The sequence below is a fragment of the Corapipo altera genome, unplaced genomic scaffold, assembly GCF_003945725.1.
Source record: "Corapipo altera isolate COAL_440 unplaced genomic scaffold, ASM394572v1 51, whole genome shotgun sequence".
In the NCBI taxonomy this organism is placed as follows: Eukaryota; Metazoa; Chordata; class Aves; order Passeriformes; family Pipridae; genus Corapipo; species Corapipo altera.
In genome coordinates this window covers 8,198,088-8,217,541 of record NW_020884892.1, presented here as the reverse complement: position 1 = coordinate 8,217,541, position 19,454 = coordinate 8,198,088, and the positions used below count along the sequence as shown (strand labels likewise).

General features: G+C 44.7%; 1 protein-coding gene across 1 annotated transcript; it reads right to left on the bottom strand.

The window, feature by feature from the left end:
- Positions 1-12,088: 12,088 nt before the first annotated feature.
- On the bottom strand, positions 12,089-19,028 carry KLHL38 (kelch like family member 38). The gene is made up of 4 exons (XM_027645685.1): positions 18,875-19,028; positions 16,850-18,324; positions 15,370-15,475; positions 12,089-13,925 (listed from the first exon to the last, which is right to left on the bottom strand). Exons 2-4 carry the CDS (start codon positions 18,194-18,196, stop codon positions 13,639-13,641), a joined length of 1,740 nt encoding a protein of 579 aa, XP_027501486.1. The 5' UTR covers positions 18,197-18,324; positions 18,875-19,028; the 3' UTR covers positions 12,089-13,638.
- Between the last annotated feature and the right edge of the window lie 426 nt (positions 19,029-19,454).

Genomic DNA, 19,454 nt, shown 5'->3' with positions numbered 1-19,454 from the left:
TTGTGGATTTATAGGCCCTGGGAGTCTGGAAACACTTGACAGTGGAGCTGTTGTTTTGGGTGTTTCTCAGCCCATGTTGCCTACTCCTGATGCTAGAGCTATAGTTTGATTCCTCTGAGCAGTCTGAGGTGAGGCTGTTAATGAAAAATTTAAAATATAATACAGCATGAGAGTATGAGAACTGGTTTTGATGACAAAGGCCAGCTCATCAGCAGAGTTAATCAGTTCAGCATCAGTTTAGCATAAGGAGGTTGATTTGCATCACGCAAAGGATTTGGCCTCAGTGCCTGGTCCATATTATTTTACAGCAGATAATGAATGCAGCATGTCATGCTTGCTTTTCCTACCATTCTCTGAAGCTGAAATGTTACTGACCTGAAAATATTTTCCCACTATTAAACTTTCAGTCAGGACATAAGTCCTTTTAAAGATGTTGAACACCACATGATGCCTTCTCCTTGTGTGGGAACAGCTCTGCTGTACCAAGGGGAGGTGTGATCTTGACTTACAGGATAGAGATTCCTTGTGGCACTGACTCATACACTGTGCATTTGTGCTCATTTTCACATCTTCCTCCTGATCCTGTTTTAGGCTGCATTTCCATTACTCCTCCACCCTGGGGGAGGAATCCTCAGCCAATACAGCTCTAACCCGGAAACCACAGGGGATGAAAAGACCTTTCATAGTGATAATGATGCCATGTTCCTCTCCTCTGCAGCTGCATTTTGAAAACAAAAGATCCGGAGGCAAAGTCACCACCCACAAGCAGAATTTGCAGCTCTGCAGCCATCGGGGACTGGTGCAAATGTGCCTGATGCAGATGCCAGAGAACATACTTCCTATTGACACCAGGGAACAACAAGAACTGAAACTATAACCTAATCTAGGGTGAGAACAATGTCTACTTTTGCATATTTAGCAAGGACAGGCTTAGGCCATGAGCTGAGAATTAGCTTTGCCCACACCCTAAAATCTTCACATGTATATAATCAGCTGTTTGAGTAAAGACTATGTAGTGTCTGCAAAATAAGGTGGTGGATGCACTTCTATTTTGTTGCCCCTCAGCAGATACCCATACCTGTGCACATTCTAGTTCCAGTGACCATGAAAGGATTCCCATAAAACAGATAGGAAGACACTTGGAAGTACCTCCAGTAGTTTGGGGAGTCTGTTGTTCAACGCAAAGTGTAGAAGAACAGATTGAAGACCATGCACTGATGACCTCTTTTTACTACAGCCTATTGTTAGGTCAGGTTTAGCTGTGTGCTCTGGGCTGAAGTTCTCCTTGGGACTTGCTTTTCCAGCATGGATAGCACTTTTGAATTGTCAAAAGGTAGGTGATTGACATCAGACAGAAGGCCTGATTTCATCAAGACTTTGGCATGCCACTTGCTGGAAAATCTATTCCAATAAGTGCCATCCAGAGTTATTAAATGCGGCACTGAAAGGTGAATAAAGTCACTGCCAAGGAACTGCCACTCTGGACTCGTTTGCTCTCTGGTCGTACAGGCAGCCCTGAGGTTAGTCATCAATGGGAAAAGGTCAGTGGGACTAGGGAGAGTCTGGCTACGGGTCTCGCTACACCTTTTGAAAGCCCTGGGCACGTGGCAGCAATGTAATCCTGTAAGCTTAGTACGTAAAAATACAGCTCTACCTTCTCTTGGAGAGGCTCAAGAACATGAATTGGAGGTAAGCTGTGACCTAAAGCTGGATAGTATTTCATAGCACATTATGTGCCAGTGCCCACATGAGGGATAAGATGATGGAGGACTAAGATCATTGTCCATGTGAGACACTGAGATGTCTATGGGAAGTCTCCCTGAGCTTCGCCAGAAACTGTTTCAAACCTTGTGCTAATTGTTTTCTTCTTGACCTGCTATGAGTTCACTCCCATAGCTGCCGGGGCTTGATAATCTTCTCTGGATCACAGTGCTCTGCTTGGATTTCTGTCACTGCCTCTGTGTGACCTGTCCTCTGCTGGGCAGAAACTTGCAGGGTCACATGAGGTGCCTCTGCTGAGCTGGAAACATGGGAATGTGTTATTTCTTCTGAGTTGAGTGGGCCCCTAAAATAAGAACCTCATTTCAAATAGCATTTGACACAGCAGAATGTATTTGTTTTTTCCAGCATACAAGGTAGAGAGCTATTTTTTATCCAGCATGGAAAGGAAACAGGAGAACTGAGACAGCAACACCCACATATATGAAGGTATTTAAGCACTCACTGGGATCTGTGCATCGTGGCCAAGCTGTTTGTTGATAGTCAGGCACAGTCTGGGACAGCAGATGCCTAAATCCTGTTTCCAAAGTCCTAAGGTACAGCCTTTATCTCAGGGTTGGGTTTCTCCAGAGCTCCTTGGAGGACCAATTATAGGAAAGGGCTGATGCCCTTTGGTATATATTGGTCCTGATGTGCTGGTTCCTCTGTTTATTTTCCATGGTGCCCCATCCCTGCAGACGCTTTTCCACCCCATGTCGTGCAGGCGCCTCAGCAGAGGTTGCTCTCAGCACCCAGCTCCACTCGTCCCTCATGGATGCCACAGAGGAACCACCTGTTACTCTAAATCTGGCAGCATTTCCTCATCTCCCCTGCATCCCCATTTCAACTTCTGTAACTACATCTGTGTGACCTGTTTTCCTCTGCTATGTAGCAACTTGGGCAGTCACATGGGGATATATGGGGTCACTCGTACTCCCCTGACCCTGTAAATGTAGAAGGGTTAGTTTATTTCCAGAAAGTATGGTTTACATATGGTTTTCCTTTCATTATTTTAGATGTCAACTAGAAGGGCTCTGCTTTTCCCTTCAGTAACAGCAAGTAAATACCTGACCTATTTAGAAAAACTTAACACTAGAGACCTGAAGAAATCTCTGGATGCAAGATGCATGCTGAACTGTGTGTGACCCTCTCTGGAGAAACATTAGCTTAATATATTAGTAAATGTTTTTTAGTGAAGATAAAAGAATATTAGAGAAAATATACAAGGCTTGAGGTCCAAGTTCCCTGTGCAGTCCATTTCCCATTGAAATCAAATGGCCAAAATGAAGAGGTCAGCAGAAGTTTGCTTGAATTCTGATTGAGGAAAACAAGGAAAGCTCTTTGCTCACTCCAGGCAGTGCTGTTATCAAGAGGATCTCATCATAAAGACCAAGGCCAGAATTTTCAAAGGCAGTTAATTGGTTTGCTAGCCTCTGCTGAGTGGAGCCGCTTTTGGGAACATGTGAGAAACAGTGGAGCACCAAGGAACCCCATTCTAGTCCTGGGAGACTTAACCAATGCCCCAAGGCTCTTTGAAGCATTTGACCCATCTACTGTCAGAACAAGGTCCAGGCCAAAAATTAGGGAATTCTGATTTGCGTAAGTGCAGATGAAGTGTCCACTGTTGAATGTCCTGGGTTGCCAACTTGGGCATCTTCATGCCATGTCCCCTTTTGTACCGAGACAGACATGCAGAGGCCAAAGAACGGAGATGTCTCATGTTAACTTTAAGATTTCAGAATAAGCTGAGCTTACGAAGACAGGTGGTAAGTGCAGGGACCCAAAGAGTCATGCTTGGAAGATAAGACTGAAGGACTCCTGCAGTTCACAAATGCTACTTGGGAACCGGATAGTCAAGTACTGCCAGTTCCTAGTATCAGCTTAAAGTTAATAAGAGTGATGGCAGGTGCCCAAACATCCTTGCAATCCTACATTTGCAGAGATATTTTCATCACAGAGCAGACAAAATAAAATGGTTTTTAAAAACAACACACCCCGCAGGTCTCTGTCCTTGCCACTGGGTATATGAAACTTAAACTAAGAATAAAAAAATCCTAACAAAAAAAGGGAATAGATTCATATAAATAATGTAATTGGAGAAGCTTGAAAGTAGCAAGAATGTGTGAGACTGATGAATTTTTATCCTTTTAAAATAAAACAGATGCTGAGGGGACATTGTAAGAAGACGTCTCAGAAAGACTGGTGTAAAAACATTGAAAGAACTGAAAAACTTGTTTTTTTCAGGAGAACAAGAAAGGACCTGGTCCTACAGACCTTGGATGTAGAAATGAATGTAATGTATGTATGTAATTGTATATACATTAAGTTACGTAAATGCCATGTTTTGGCATGATCTGAACTTGCAGGCAATTGGGAACGAAATGAGCACATGGAGTGCTCCATATATTATTACTCTGAATTTGGAAAAAAGTTTCAGGTGATCTCAAAGGAATGATTTTCAAATCTTCAAGTTACTTGGGAGATTGCCTCCAAGCAGAAGAGTCTTTTGCTTAAGTGAAAGCATCACTAGTCCATGGGCACAATCCACCTGCAAACCATGGTAGTGTTTGTGTCCTTTTCATAAGGCCCTGTTTTCCCAGTGGGTCTATATAACTCCATATTCAATCCATCCTTGGTTTCTATGGAAAGCAGTGTAAATCCCCCACATTTTAGGAAAAGGAAGTGGGAGCTAACTTTAGCCTTTTTGTCTTTTTTTGGGGGGGGGGGGTAGAGATAGCTTCAGTCAAAATTTGTCCCATATTCATTTTATGTCTTTGCGCTTATCCAGATGATTACTAGTTCATTTAACATCATAATCATGTTAATTTAAGAACACTGTTTCTACAGGTGCGGTTACTTCCTGAAGTGCAAGTAGCTGCAGTGGGACTGTGAAAAAACAATCTTTGGCAATTCACAAAAGGCAGTGTTTTTTAGGCTTTAGTGGATTCATTTGAAATACTCTCAAGGAGTTGGTATCATTGCTATTTTAATGACGTGGCATTGGAGACATAAAAGAAATAATGTTTTACCCACAATCACTCAGCAAGTCCCATCCTTTCTCACTTCCTGATGATGCCACATAACTGCACTGCTGATGCCCACTGGCAGACTGACTCTCATGTTCACCACTAGTGATAACCAAGGGGGTTTCCTGAAGGGTTTCCTTTAGGCAAAATTCTAAATTGGCTTTGAGTTGATTCTGCTGCGAGACGTAATCCACAGACACAGAAAGGTGACATGATCAGAATGAGAAGCAGAGTGAGCTACCACAGAACTATACGGTTAGTAGTTTACAATTTGCCTGTTCAAGTATTTCATGTCATTAGAAGAGCAAAATGTTGTCCCCTTATTATTATATGAAGCATTATATTTGACTAAAGAAGATGAGAAACGATGAATAGAAATTCCCCTGAAAAGAAGGGACTTGTTTGCCCATGGATGCACATCCATTCTATCTCTCTCAGTTTCCCCCTTCAAATGCACTTCTGTGGATTCCACCTATGCACCAGGCAGGGAGATCAAGGTCTGGCTCCAGAGGGATGCTTTGTACTGTCCTGAAAGCATAACTTAATCCTGTGAGTGGATAAAAACAAAGTACCGAGGATAATGCACTCTTGAGTTTCTGGCTCCTTCGACTCCATCCCTGTCTTGAACAAACTTCCTCTCATCTCCACAGAGTTATCTGAGTACGGGTCTCAGTATTCTCCTTCCTAGAGTTTATTATGAATTTATTAAAAAAACCCCAACATAATCCCTGCAGCTATGAAAATTACCCTCATTTGTCTACAAATAGGCTTAACCTCTTAAACTGTGTCAGATGCTGCAGATTCATCAATTTGATCTAGATCTTCAGATCTTCTCTGCTACTACAGCTCCAGGGCAAATGTCTCATGCTGTTTGCAAGTGCCACATCCCACTGAGGCTGGCAGAACCACTGTTCTGCTACCAGTGTGTCTGCAGGTTTCTACTAAAGCCTGGGCAGGGATTTTCTCCTGATCAAGCTGAGCTCATTAACATTCTGCAGCCATAAAGCAATATGCTGTACTTACATGAAAATCCATGTATTTGCATCAGTCCAGCCACAAATTAGCAGAGGAGAATGTGTTCTAGCATCAAACAAACATGATAAAGGCAAAATCCTATTGATCCATGTAATCATTTCCCCTGCTACATTTCCCTTCACCTGTGGCAGTCCTAGAAAGGTTGGTCTGCACTACCTATCACCTTACCTTGGAAATTGCTTTGGAAATATGAAAGGGAAATGCCAAAGAATTTTCAGACAATCTAAATGGGTTTTATAGCTTGTTCCTGGAAATCAGAGTGCCCTGAGCTGTCTGAATGTTCTGTCCTTACTCTATAAATCTTCTTTTTTTAAAGCAGAAGGGATACACTTTCCCAGGTGTGTGCCCATTTCTATATTGTCCCAAACCTTCTGCTACCTTTCCTGGGGAAGGGAAAAATCTAGATGCAGAAAATCATGAAAAAAGTTCCTATCCTAGGTAAGTTTTAGGTTAATGGTGCCCTTCTGGCTATGAGGCACTTGGGGATAGAAGAGATTGGTGCAGCAGTGTTGCCCAAGTTTCCAGAAAGTCCTATGCCTTGGCACTTGTTCAATCATATTTGTATGCTGATCTCTGGGATAGGCTGTGGACTAGGGTGAAAAGAGTCAAAGGTTTTTCTTTTAGGTCTGCTTCAGTTATCCAGGTTATGGCATAAGGTGTTGCTCTTGCCTAATGAATGAGCTGGATGCTTTGAAACTCCAGCTCTGATGGTCTGAGGGCCATCTGTGTCCTCTGCTCTCAATCTCTCATAAGCTCTTTGGAGTAAGGGTCTGTGTATTTTACACTGCCATCACAAATAACAGACTCTCAGCTTGAAATCCACGACTGACTGTGCATGTCACACTTCATGCCATAAAAAACATGAGCTCAAGACTGGAAGGGCAAACACGCTTTTGGCTTCTCTGCCATTTGTACTTCAGTTTGCCTGCACCGCTTCTTTCACTGTGTGTTGCTGTTTTTCTTTTGAGAAAATTTCCAGAGCCCTCTATGCCTGGACAAGAAACAGACTCTATTTACTGACATTTGTTCCAAGTTATTATGAGCAGAAAGACAACTCTTGTAGGCTCCAAACTGGATCTTTCAGATAGAAGTCTTCAGCCAGCACCTCCCAAGCCCAAAGATCACCTTTTTTAAAAAAGGTCTGAATCATCCATTCAATATCACAGCATCTTGAAGAACGTCCATAGGACGTCTCTGCTTTCCTCCTTGGTCAAGGCTTGAGCTGGCACTCAGTTAAGCTGCTGGGAGTCTTCTTCTTAGGATGCCATCTGTGGCATCTCTGGCTATCTGTGTATTGCTTGCACAAGCATGGGTTAGTTCACTATGTGAATTAATGGGTAACTCAGGTGCCAGCTCCACTGCAAGGGAGCCCCAGGGCTGAAATGTGGCCTGAAGCATATTGAGGCACCATTGACACAACCTGGGTGATGAGGAGCCTTTCCATGTTTCCGCACAGGATGAACCCAGGGTCAATGCCCTGGGGAGTAATCATCCTATGCCATCTGCTTCCTATCTGGCAAACCTCAGTGGATGGCAGGGGAGTGTCCTCCCACAGCTCATCCCTTTGTGTGTCTCAAAGGGATGCTGTCCTGCCAGGCGGTAGCAGGCAACAGTCATGTATGCCCTGACTCCCTGGGCTGGCTTCCCATTTCACACTTGCTGATGGTCTCCATGACAGAGGAAAAGTTTTGACAGGGGCCATACTCTGCAGTGCTCAGGCTGTCTCTAAGAGTAAGAGCCCTACCCAGGGAACAGATAAACAGAACAATGTTTGAGCCTCTGGTACTCTTTAATGTCATTTTCAGGGAAATATATGTGTCATAACAACACAAAGCAGGCATAGCTCCCTTGCTTTCGATCTGCCTGGTGCCAGGGTCCACGTCATTTCAGCATTGAAACAGATCCAGCAAGTTCGTGGTAACTTTGCTCTCCCAAGGGCTGCCTCTTTTGCCCCCTTGGTTTGTACTTGTCTCTTGTCTTCCAACAGAGTCCCTCATCCCTGTTGGGGAATGTCACGTACTGTTATGGTTAACATACAATTTTCACTAGAAGCCCTGGGGAATTGGGCCTTTATCTCCACATACCATGCACATCAAGATGGTTTAATCAACCCTATTAATTCCAGGGCTTGCTGCTGATCTGGATAAAACACTGCCCTTTCCCAGCACTGAAGCTTTGTAGCCAAGTTTCACATTGCAGCACCCTCCAGCACCCTCTCTCTGCTCCTCAGGGCTAAACACATTCCCCTACATATTCCCAGCTCTTACAGAGAGCTCTAGGGGCTCTACTCTAAGGCTCAGATTGTTTTGGGCTGATTTTACAAACCAGGAGCATGGGTGGTCATTGCCATTTCCAAATGTTGTTTCAGGGCACATCTGCCCAGTTGTTTGGTCTGAGAACGTGTTTGAGAGCAGAGAGAAAACTCAGCAACGTGCCAAGACCAGGGCAAAACTCAGGGGATGTCATTACAGTTGTGGTACTGGGAGATCTGAAGAAGTGGTCTTGCCTTTGTCCTTGTTCTGGCATGCCTGCTTTAGGGAGGGATGGTGGGACATGGGTTGTTCATCAGAAGATACAGCCTGGTCAAGAAACAAACTTCAGAGAGCTAGACATGGAGGATTAGATATAGGAGGGTGGTTTACAAACATCTTCCTGACCAGATGAAGAGATGGACCAGATTCTGTCCCCTTTTCCCACCTTTAGCAGTATTTTACTCGTGGCTCACTCCCAAGCCTAGAGCCAAATGTCTCCAACAGCTGTGAGGATGCCTTGTGTTCAAAGCAGCCACGAGGCACACGTCTAATGGCCCAGGGCTGCTTGGGATGTGCTGCTGCTTGCTTTTCTCGGAAAGGGTTCTTGCAACATGAAAGAAGTGCAGGGAAACAAAGAGCCCTGGGGAGAGAAGTGACAGGCGGCAGCTGGAGCCGGTGGGTGACTTGCCGAGTGACAGAGCAGTTGGGCTCTTCGCTACTCTGCTACTATTTTGGAAACTTCAATAAACAGAAGAGGCCAGATCAATCTCTCAGGGCTCCAACACAAACCCTGAGGAGCCCTGTGGACTTCGGTGGGACGGGCAGACTAAGAGACCAGTTCCTCCATATGAACTCTGCTTCATTTGGACCCCAGGGAAAACTCATCAGGTTTAGCTGCTGAAAACGTTATTAGCAATTCACTAATTAGCAGGTCTCAACTCCTTTGCTAGTGCAACCTTGCACTAAGGAATTCATGCTCCTTGTGCCATGGAGAATATGACTGTTTAACAGGGGAGCTTTCAAGCAGCTGGAAAAAAAGTATGGATGTTTATATTTTTAAAAAGGGATTGTTTTTGCTGCTGTCAATTATTAATGGCTCTCAGGTCAGGCTAAGGAACAATGCCAGGGATAAATTACCCTGTACGCTATTCATATATGCTCTCCCCAATTGTTTCCTTCTCAGCTAGAGGATTCACCTCACAATGAACTCCTTGGCTTTTGGAAAAAAAGGACGAAGCAATGAACTTGATGTGCCCATTTATTTATGCATTGACATCTTTCCTACTTTGTCAGGTGTGTTTAATCAAAAAGAAGCAGGAAATGCATTATAATTATAAACATATTACTAAGCAAGAAAAAGGCTGCCCTTGGAAAGGACTGTGTTGTTTGATAAATTGTTACAGTGAAAAAACACAGGCTTAACCTACGAAGCTCTTTGCTGAGATCAAAGCAAAGCTGCCCGCCCGCCACAGGCTGTCTGTGCAGCAGGACTCAGCTCTGGGTTTGCAGCAGGGCAAGTGAAAGAAAGTTGAAAAGAAAATGGAATCTCTTCTCTTCCTTTTTTATTTTTTTGCCTGAAACTTTTCTCCTAGTATTAAAAAAAAATGACTCAAACATTAAATATTTGCCTTTAAAATTAATAGAATTAGTGATGAACCCAGCTGAGAACGCAATAATTAGGGCCCAGTCCAAAAGCTCTGTGTTGAAGTTCATGGAGAAACTTATTGTTTTCAACAGGGTCTGACTTGGGATTCTGATGAGCCAAAGCAAAGATGGAGAGTTACAACCCTGGGAGATCCTGGATGTCCTGCAGTCTTTCCATGTGACCTTGCCCAAACTTGCAAACATTCCTTAATGGTGAGCACAGCCAAACCCCAGTCAGTGATCTGTTGCTGCTGTGAAAAGCAAGAGTCCTTCAGGTCTGCAAGAGCAGGAATGCTGTAGGTAAGATGCAGACGAGGTTTATCGCCCTTCTCAGCACTGCAAGGCTGAGCCACGGCCCTGCACCTAAATAAATAAAAAACCACCAACAGATAAACTGGAAATTGTCCAGAAGAGAACAACAAAAATGATCAGAGGTCTAGAAAACATGACTTACGAGGAAAGATTGAAAGGGCTGGGTTTGTTTAGTCTAGAGAATTTGAAACATCCTAATAAACTTAAAAGATGTAAAAAACCACATGGTATCTAAAAGAGTAATCGATTGCCCTTTATCCCTGTGGGTATGGCAGAAGGTAGAGCAAAGAAGATTTAGTATAGATAGTATTAAAAGCTCTGAGATTAATAACACACTCAAGTACATTACTTGGGGAGAGATCAGAACGTCTCTCATGGGAGATTTTCTGTGCACTGGACAAGTACCTGCCATGGGTAACTCACTGTCCCATGGAACAGACTGCTTTCAGCCATGTGATCCTATGGGTTGCACAATCTAATGTCTGAGTCAGGATACTTGAAAATAAGACCTTGGAGGTGATGAGCTTTTACAGCATTCCCTGATTTGAAAAAATGTGGCAAGTGATCAACCCTTCTGAAGGTTGACCTCCAATCAACAACCCTTTTTTAAAAGCCTCTTTTCCTTGGCTTCCGTGGTTATTAAATGAAGAGCAACAAATTCACACCTTTCCATGGGGCCATCATTGTATTTGTGAAGTGCCTTGCTACTATCACATGGCGGATTCCCATCTAAGCAAGCACTCAAATGTTTGAATACTAGGATGATGAGACCTCTGAGAAAACATGTAATGACTCAGGAAGTGTACCGTGTAGTGGCAGCCTTGCAGATTCTGCTCGTAAAAGTCCCCTCTTGATACTGGAGAAAGAAGTACCTTTGCTAGGAGTGTTTTTACCCATAGCACCACTGGGATACAACAACTGCAAAGCAGTCAGGATGGTATTAGGTACTGCTCGAGGTGGGCCAGATGGTGGTCAGCACCTAATTAGAAAGGTAACATCCCTTCTTCCCATAGTGCCTGTCCCACTGCTGAGTATCCCCTGTCCTGTAGCTGCATGTGCTGCTGCTGCCTCTCTGTGACCAAGCGACTCCACCATCCCTCATCTGCCTTGAAAAGGCTCAACCCTGTTCTCTGATTTCAACCCTTTTTCAGTGAAGGGAACCAAAATCTTTGGTCAGAGTTTGCATCAAAACTGACCACAAGACAGAAATCTATCAGAAACCATGAGCATTTGAATTTACTTCTCAGTGACTCCAAATTCCTTGAATTATGGGCACGAGGTGAGGAGTTTGTGAAGAGAAGGAGTACAGGGCTGCAGCCACAGCAGGGCTGGCCATAGCCCTTGGTGTCTCCAAGGACTTGGAGGTGATGTGAGGGCTCCCTGAGGGATGGAGGAAAGACGCTGAGCGGAATGCTGCTGCAACCCTGCCTCTTCTTTGCAGTCCCCATTTCCTGCCCAGCTACAGCTGTGCAAGGTACTATTTGGTGCCCACAAGAACATGGAGAAAATCACTAGTTATATGATACAGGAATTAAAAAAAAAAATCTGTTTGCTTCTAAGCGTAAACCAATGACTGTGGCAATGGTTTGCAAACATGGGGTTATGGCCCTGAGTCAACTTTTTTCCCCCTGGGTTTTGGGTACAGTCACGAGCCTGGCAGGAATCTGTGTCAGCTAAAATGCATGGCAGCAACTGGCGTCTCCCGGAGTTTGGAGCTGAGCAGGGTCACAACAGGAAGGAGTTTGGGAAGGCAGCACTGCAGGGTTAGCAATAAACATCTCCCTGGGGCAGACATTCCATAATTGGCCATGACAAGGCTTCTTTCTCCAGAGGGATGGAGATGGTCTGTGAGGAAGCAGGATGAATCACTGCTCCAGTCCAACTTGGCAAATGCCGTGATTTAGCTCTGCTTTGCACAGGGAGGAGATGATGATAATAGACTGAAAGACAGAAGAGAAATGTAGCCAAAGGCTTCTGAGCTGGGAGACGAGTTTGGGTTCCCACTCATTTTTTGCAGGTTTACTCAGATCCTTAGAAGGAAACCCTGGCAATACCCACTGGTACAAAAACAATTCCCTTTATCAACAATTCAGAGGGAACAATGGGGACTCCTGAACACAAAACTCATACAAACAATAATAACCCTTTTATTCCACATTGTTACAACAGCAGCTGATACCAAATACTTTCTTCCAGCCCTCCACTTCATTAACTATTTCAGTCACCCTTCTACTCCCAGTCACAGATTTATGGGAGGGGATCTTAGGATCCTGAGTTGGTTTACTGCAATGTGGTGGTGACAGCCTTCTGTAAAGAGGGAGGTTGAGTGTGTTTTCCTCATGCCACCCTGTACCCTTGGAAAAGTCCCACTTTCATTCAAAAAGGGGTGTTCTTTCTGCCATCCTTTCTTTGGATAGTGGACATCAGTGCTATCTTTAAAACTCCTTGCTATCTCAGCAATCTTACCAAGCCTGGTGACCTAACAGCAGTTCACAGCCTGTTCAGTATCTGATGATTAATCTCCTCCCTTTAAAAGTATGTACTTAGTGGCAGAACCCCACAAAAATATTGGTGGAGCCAGAGCTGCTTTGCCAAGTGGCAGATTTAGACTTGCTCTTCTTGGAAAGCTGGCTTCCTGTCACTGGCTTTGTCTCATGGTTTTTTTCCCAATGGTTTGGAGAGAGGAGAAAGGGAAAAAGAAATTGTTCCTCCCAAATACCTCTTCTCCTTTATATCCCCTTTCCTCCATATGTCCTCTCCACTATTCCAGATTTCAAGAATTCCATCAGCCAAAGTCTTCCTAACTAACCCCACTGCTATTACTGATGCAAAAGGAGAAGATCCCTGCAAAACAAGATCCCTTGAAAAAGAAGATGCAGACAATCTTAATTTCCATCCCACCTTCTCCTGCTCCTTCAGAGGGCAGGCAGGGGGAACAAAAGTCTTCCCTTCGCTGTAAAGAGTGTTAGCTCAGAAAAGTCAAATCTGCATTTTGTTGCAATATGAGAGTTCAGATCAAAGCATCAGTCTTTTGCTTATTTCTAATTTGCTGTTAGGAACATTAAAATTTTATTTCTTATGAGATGACTACCATAGCTAATGCAAGCAGCTGCTGCTGGCCTGGCTACAAGACTGAAGCTCAGGACTTCCTATTCTAAATGCTCCCATCACTGGAAACAGAAAGCTTGGTCAGCACCGAGCAGCTAAGGGCTGCCCAGGCAGCTGAGTTTGCATGCCAACAAAGGCAGGTTATCCAGATCTTACTTTCCCTGGAGATATCAGCATCCCTATTCACTTTTCCTTTTACAGTCTGTACAAGGCCAAATCCTACAATGGGTTCTTACCCAGTATCTTTTTCCTGTTTTTTGTTGAGATGCTGGGTAAGGCCTCCACACTGGACTCAGCAGCACCATATGCAATACCAGTCAGGTGAATAGGCACAAGCACAGAGCTTATGATCTTTCTGGCACAGCGTCTGGGAAGGACTAGTGCTGCTTGTGCATTCAAAGTCAAGAGTTTGTGTGACCCCATAAGGATTCCCCATGTGCTCTCTGCAGAGCGAGGCAGGTCCTTTCTGGGAGGGAGAGCACAAAGGAAGTACCAAAGCTCGTTTAGAGAAGGTTAGAACAGGGGACACACTGGAGTGTAAGGCATCCATGGTCAAAGAGTCTGTGTGGCAGTTTTCCCTTTGGTGTCCACGTGTCAGTCTCTGGATCATAGCAGTCCAAAGAATCCAGGTCCTTGATGACATTGTCTGTGGTGAGACATCGTCCTCCTGTGACATACAGCTTGTTCTTGATGACAGTGGCCCCATGATGCATCCGTCTGTCCTTCATGTCTGCACATTTAACAAACTTGTTTCCTTTTGTATCATAAGCAATGATTCTCCTGGTGTACCCTGAATGAAAAGCCAGAGGTGGAAGAGACAGATGGGAATTAAAGCTTATGGACAGCAGAAGGAATGATAATATATTTCCTGATAGTCTTCAATAAAACCTATTATACTGGTACATAATTTGGCAGAGTTAAGATCTCTAAGCTAGGAAGTGATGATGTGTCACAGGAATGCCTGTCTGTCTATCTTTCTTTCCTGTTTGTCCTCACCCTGTCTACTAGCACCTTGGCAGCCAGGGCTCAATAAGCACCATAAGACCCATCAGTTCAAGCAATCAACCTGTCCCACACAGTTGGAGCTTGTAGTTACCTGCATGTGCCTTCAAACATCCCAAAATACTTCTTTTCACCCAAGAGACTCCTTGAGCTTCACTTGGTAATAGAGAAACCAGAGGCATATGAGAGAGGAACAATAGTGCCTTGTTGGGTTGGAGTTGTGGCTGCCTACTGAATGGAGCTGAGTACTCAGCACAGTGCCACATCTGTGCCAGCCACCACGCCAGTGACCCAGTGTACAGCTCTTCCACTTAGAGGTGATGTAACCTCGCATCGGCTGAGAGGTAAGGGCTGGTAAAAGGGCCATTGCCCTGGAAGCTTGGTACCCAGTAATACCCTGCCCATGTATAAAAACAAGAGTGTGGTCTGAGGTAAGGATAATCTGCCATACAGGATAGTCTGGAACCTTTGGACTCAGCTCTCCTGTGTTTTGACTGCAAAGGGTAGCAGTGGCCTCCCCCTGAGGGGTGACACCATCTTTGAGTCCTGTGTGATTTGCGTTCAGTTCACTGATCTGCCAAAGCTATGTGTCTCATTTTCTCTTACATAATCTAACACATGCTTACTCTTGCCAGTCCGTGATCAGGGGAGCTGCATTCAGGATTTTAGAGTGCCAAAACCAATGACATAATACACCAAAGTGCCAATGGGTAGAGGCTGGTCCTCAGGTTGAAAAAGACACTGTGGAGTTTCTTCTTTCCAGGTGTTTCACACCCCTTTCAGGACATCTCACAGTTACCCCCAGGAGGCAGCTACAGGACCAACCAACATCTCATAGACCTATAGCCCACCCATCCCAACGATTGTGGTAACCGCGCTCTCTATTATCCTAAGAAGAGCAGACAGAGAGTTCCAGGATGTGAGTCAGCAGGGTAGAAGCAGGATCCCCGTGCTCTTGGCATCCTTCCTTCTGCAGACCAGAAACTTGCATTGGCTTTTCCTTAGTTTCCCCCACACAGGTCCTGCTACTTGGAGTGAAAAGGAGCCTCACGGAGAACTTGTCTCTGCTTCCATTGCCATAAGAGAAGTGGATGGAGGGTGGGGACACTCCTCCTTTCCCAAGATCCAGGTGCTTTTTGAGGGACCACCCCCTCAAAAGCTACAGGAAGGCTGTGAAAACCCACAAGATCTGGGCAGGGGGAGGCAGAAGGAAGGTGAAACAGAACTCTTACCACCTATGATGATAATCTGGTCTCCAATTGTGACAGCTGGTGCACAGACATTCTTCACTACTCTAGTCTCCATCCGAAACCATGTATTCCTGGACACGTGGTAAACCTGACAAGAAAATAAGGATACTCACACAGCTGTTTATGTTGTATTTCAACTGGCATTTGTAATTACAGAGGAACTTACAGGTTTTATTTTGCCCTAATAAATACAATCCTCTGGCTCAAAGTCCTGGAAATCTGAGAATATACCCATTTTTTTTCCTAATATGTCTTCTTGGAAAGCATTCTAGTTCCCCAAGCTTGTCTGCTCAGGACATGCTAGCACACACACTAAGATGAAGTGTGTCTGCCATATACAACCTTCTTGGCTGTAAATCTTTGCATGGCTATTAAATCACTGTAACTTGCTCTCCCAAAGTGCAAGCCCATTAATTTCATTTACCAGTTATTCTGTGTATTCCTGCCTTGGTCTTACCAATTTCCTGGGCAAACAAATTTCAACTTCACCTAGCTTTGCTGGCAGCCACCATATTTGCCCAGTTGCTATATTTGTGCTGGTGGCTGGCAAAGGGACTTAGAGTGGTATCTAAGTCATCAATTTATGTGAGAAAAAGAGCTGTTGCCAGATGATGATCATTCAGTCATCCATATCTGGGTGACACAAACTTTTATGCCATATTATCTGGTTCTCAATATACTAAATATCTCCAGGGCAACTCCCCATTAACAGATAAATACATTTCCTTCCTCTGATAATCAAGAACCATTATAATCACAAAGTATTGCTCATGTCCGGGTGCCATCTTAGCTCATAATGATTCTTAGTTAAAGCACCTCAACCACTGGAAAACACTTATGGGGATAGAAACACTACATTGTTACTAAAGCATCAAATCAGATAAGAAAAATGGTATGAATTTTTTCTTCTTAATAGAGTGTAACCGCTGAAAGCAGACAGAGAAGCCAGAAACATGTGGCAGGAGCTACATTTTTAACACAACTGTTTATATGAAATGACTGTCAGTTTAAGTCCTGGCCCTTTGATGAGTGAGTATCTAATCGCTCTAATGATGGTGAGTGTTTGTGTTTGCTGCGAGCGATCAGGTGTGCAGCTGAAACCCCTGCTCGGCTGCCAAGGGGAAAGCACTGGTTTTGGTGATATTGGCTACAGGCATGAAGCTGGGCAGGGGAGGCTGCTGCCGCCTGCTATAACATCATCTGCAGCAGCCCTGGCCCTAGTGCTCACCAAAGGCACAGCTGACTGACACCCAAAGAAGTATGTCAGGGCTTGTGCCTGAAAAACCTTCAGAAGGGGAAAATGAAATGGCTGCAATGGTCCTGGAAGCCATGTATCAACTCAACCTGCCCCTTGCTGCAACTCACAATAAAGTTTTCTAGGTGGTTTGATTTTCTCATGAGGGTAATGGACTGCTGAATACCTTAGAAGAAATTGCCTATGACAAGCAGGACCGATCATTACCTGGATCAGCCGAACAGGGTTTTGCATAATGTCTTCTCCCCCAAAGAGGTAGACCCTCTGATCTTTGGCAGCAACAGCAGGGTGAAGAACAGCAACAGGCATGTTTGCCATGCTCTCACAGGTGTTGTAGACACTATCATATCTTTCCACGGAATTCAGGATTTCCTGGTTTTCACCAATTCCACCGAATGATAAAATATAATTTTTATATGCCAAACTTCTGTGGGAGTAACGTGGAACTAACATATGCTCAATCAACCTCCACTGATTGAGTTTGAGGGAGTAAATGTAAATATTACCACTGACCAGACTTTTCTTATTGCTAACAGGCATCCCTCCGAGCACATAAATGTTGCTGAGTAAACTCACTGCAGAGGCTTTGTACAGGTGCATGGGAAGTTTGGCCAGGCTCAGCCATTGGTTCGTCTTGTCATCATAGAGCAGGACATCCCTCGTCTGCTGGCTGTCCTTCCTGCCACCAATGATGATGAGGAACTCTTGGTTAGAGTACCGGCGAGGAACATGCATCATGGGTTTGATGTCAGGTGCGTTGGTGCTGTACAGGGAAAACATATGTCTCCAGGCTGACTCAAGGATGCTCCTGCAAGTGGGTGAGGACTGAACGAGTGAGTCATTGGCAATGAAGTGGAAGAGGAAAGTTGGATGGACGTATTGAAGCCGGACTTTCTTGAACAATTCTTGGATGTAGCCTTGTCGTGCCTGGAGGTCGTGCCGGACCCAGACCATCAGTGCCTCAAAGACCTGCTCCTCCTCCCCACAGAGTTCATCGTCCCCAAGGTAGTCGATGAGCTCCAAGGGACAAAGGTCCTTCAAGTCCTCAGAAGAGGCCACCACAGGAAAGCATTTCAAAGCCATAGCCTTGGCTTTCTCATTCAGGCTTTGGCAGTTCAAGATTTTTGCCAGTCTAATCATGCTCAGACAGTTGTCAGGAGTCAGCTTGTCTTGAAGGTAGGCAGAGCAGGCCTCAAATAGCTTAGTGTACTGCAGCATGGAGGCAGTCTCCAAGAGGCACAGGACATTCTCAGTGGATATGAGAATCTCCCCTGTGTAAACATAAAGGATAATCTGATCCAAAATGTTGGCGTCAATGCCCTTCAGGATGACTTTAGCCTGGCGACTCTCTCTGAAGTCATTACAGAACATTGCCTTGAAGTATGGACTGCTGGAAGCCAGCACATTTCGGTGACAGGGGATTTCAAAACCCCCGGAACAGAGGGCAACATCAGTCAGCATCCCACTCTGCCGCAGAGCATTCAGCTGCCTCAGCAATTCAGAGGAGAAGTCCTGGTCTTTGAAGAGAAACTCTTCAGTGGATCCCCCCTCCATAGCAAAATAGGAGAGAGATGAATACTGGACTTGGCAGAAAAACCCCTGAATTCCTAGCAGCTTTTATTGAAATATCCAGCTCCAAGGGAACAAATCGGGACTTTGATGTTCCTCTAAATATCCGTTCGCTGTTACGCATGAAAATGGAACATGGGTTAAGCACAGTGGGAAAATAATAAAGAAGTCAAAAGGTCCCTAAGACCCTTTAAAATTTTCATAAAGTTATCAGATAGGTTGCAGCTCTGAGGTCAGCACTGCCTGTGTCCCTGGCAAGAAGCAAAAGCACTGAAGTTATCTCACTGATTTGGGATTAAAGCTGGATGGCTGAAGCAATTGGTTTGTTCATTTTAATCACGTTGAATAAATGCACTTAGACATTTATTCACTATTTTAAAGTATTAGCAGTTTAGTAGCTTGTGCCTCTTTCCCCTAGAGTTAGTCACTCCCAAAGAATGCAAATCTGGCAGAGCTGAACTCTGCAGCAGGGCAAACGGAACCCTAGAGACTGGGAATCTGCATTAAAACCGTTATTTATTAACTCTGCTTAGCTGTGGGGTTTTTTATGTTAATCAGACACACAATGACTAAATTAAGTGCCAGGCAGAACAATATGATGAATATCTACTGTCATGACTAACTGCTCAACCTGCAGTGGAACCGTAAGGTAGAAACGTTTACCTTCTGTCGTCCTTCCCTGCATGCACTTACTCTCTGTCGCTTATTCTCTGATGAGATTTTCCATAGCTAGAGCCTGGATAAAAACCCTATAAACCCAAAGGACGTTTCTTTCAGTAGGTAGGGTGATTCATAGAGGGTGATTTCTGGACGTGTTTATTCTGAAGTCAGTTTTGCCGCTCCCGGGCGCTGTGCGCAGGAGCGGCGGGGCGGCGGGGCATTGTGCACATTCCAGCGCTAAGAATAGGAGCACACGGGCTGCTCGCTGTTATCACATGTGACGCCGCCGCTGCCTTTTGCAATGACCTGGCTGGTTCTGAGCATGCCCGAGTGGTGTTTTTCTGGCAAATGTTTACATATAATAAATAGACACGGAGAGGAAAGTTCACTTATAAAAGTCCTGGCTGTCCCTTTGGAAACAGCAGCAAGACCCTGTCCTAAAGTGCCTGGGAACTCTAGAAGGCTGTAAACAGTCTGCCATGCCTCGCGCTAGGTAATACCGTAGTTTCATGGAGAAGAGGGGAGAGAGGAGGGCTCCCTGGGTGAGATGGACCGTGTCTCCACCTTATGGAGAGATCTGGGG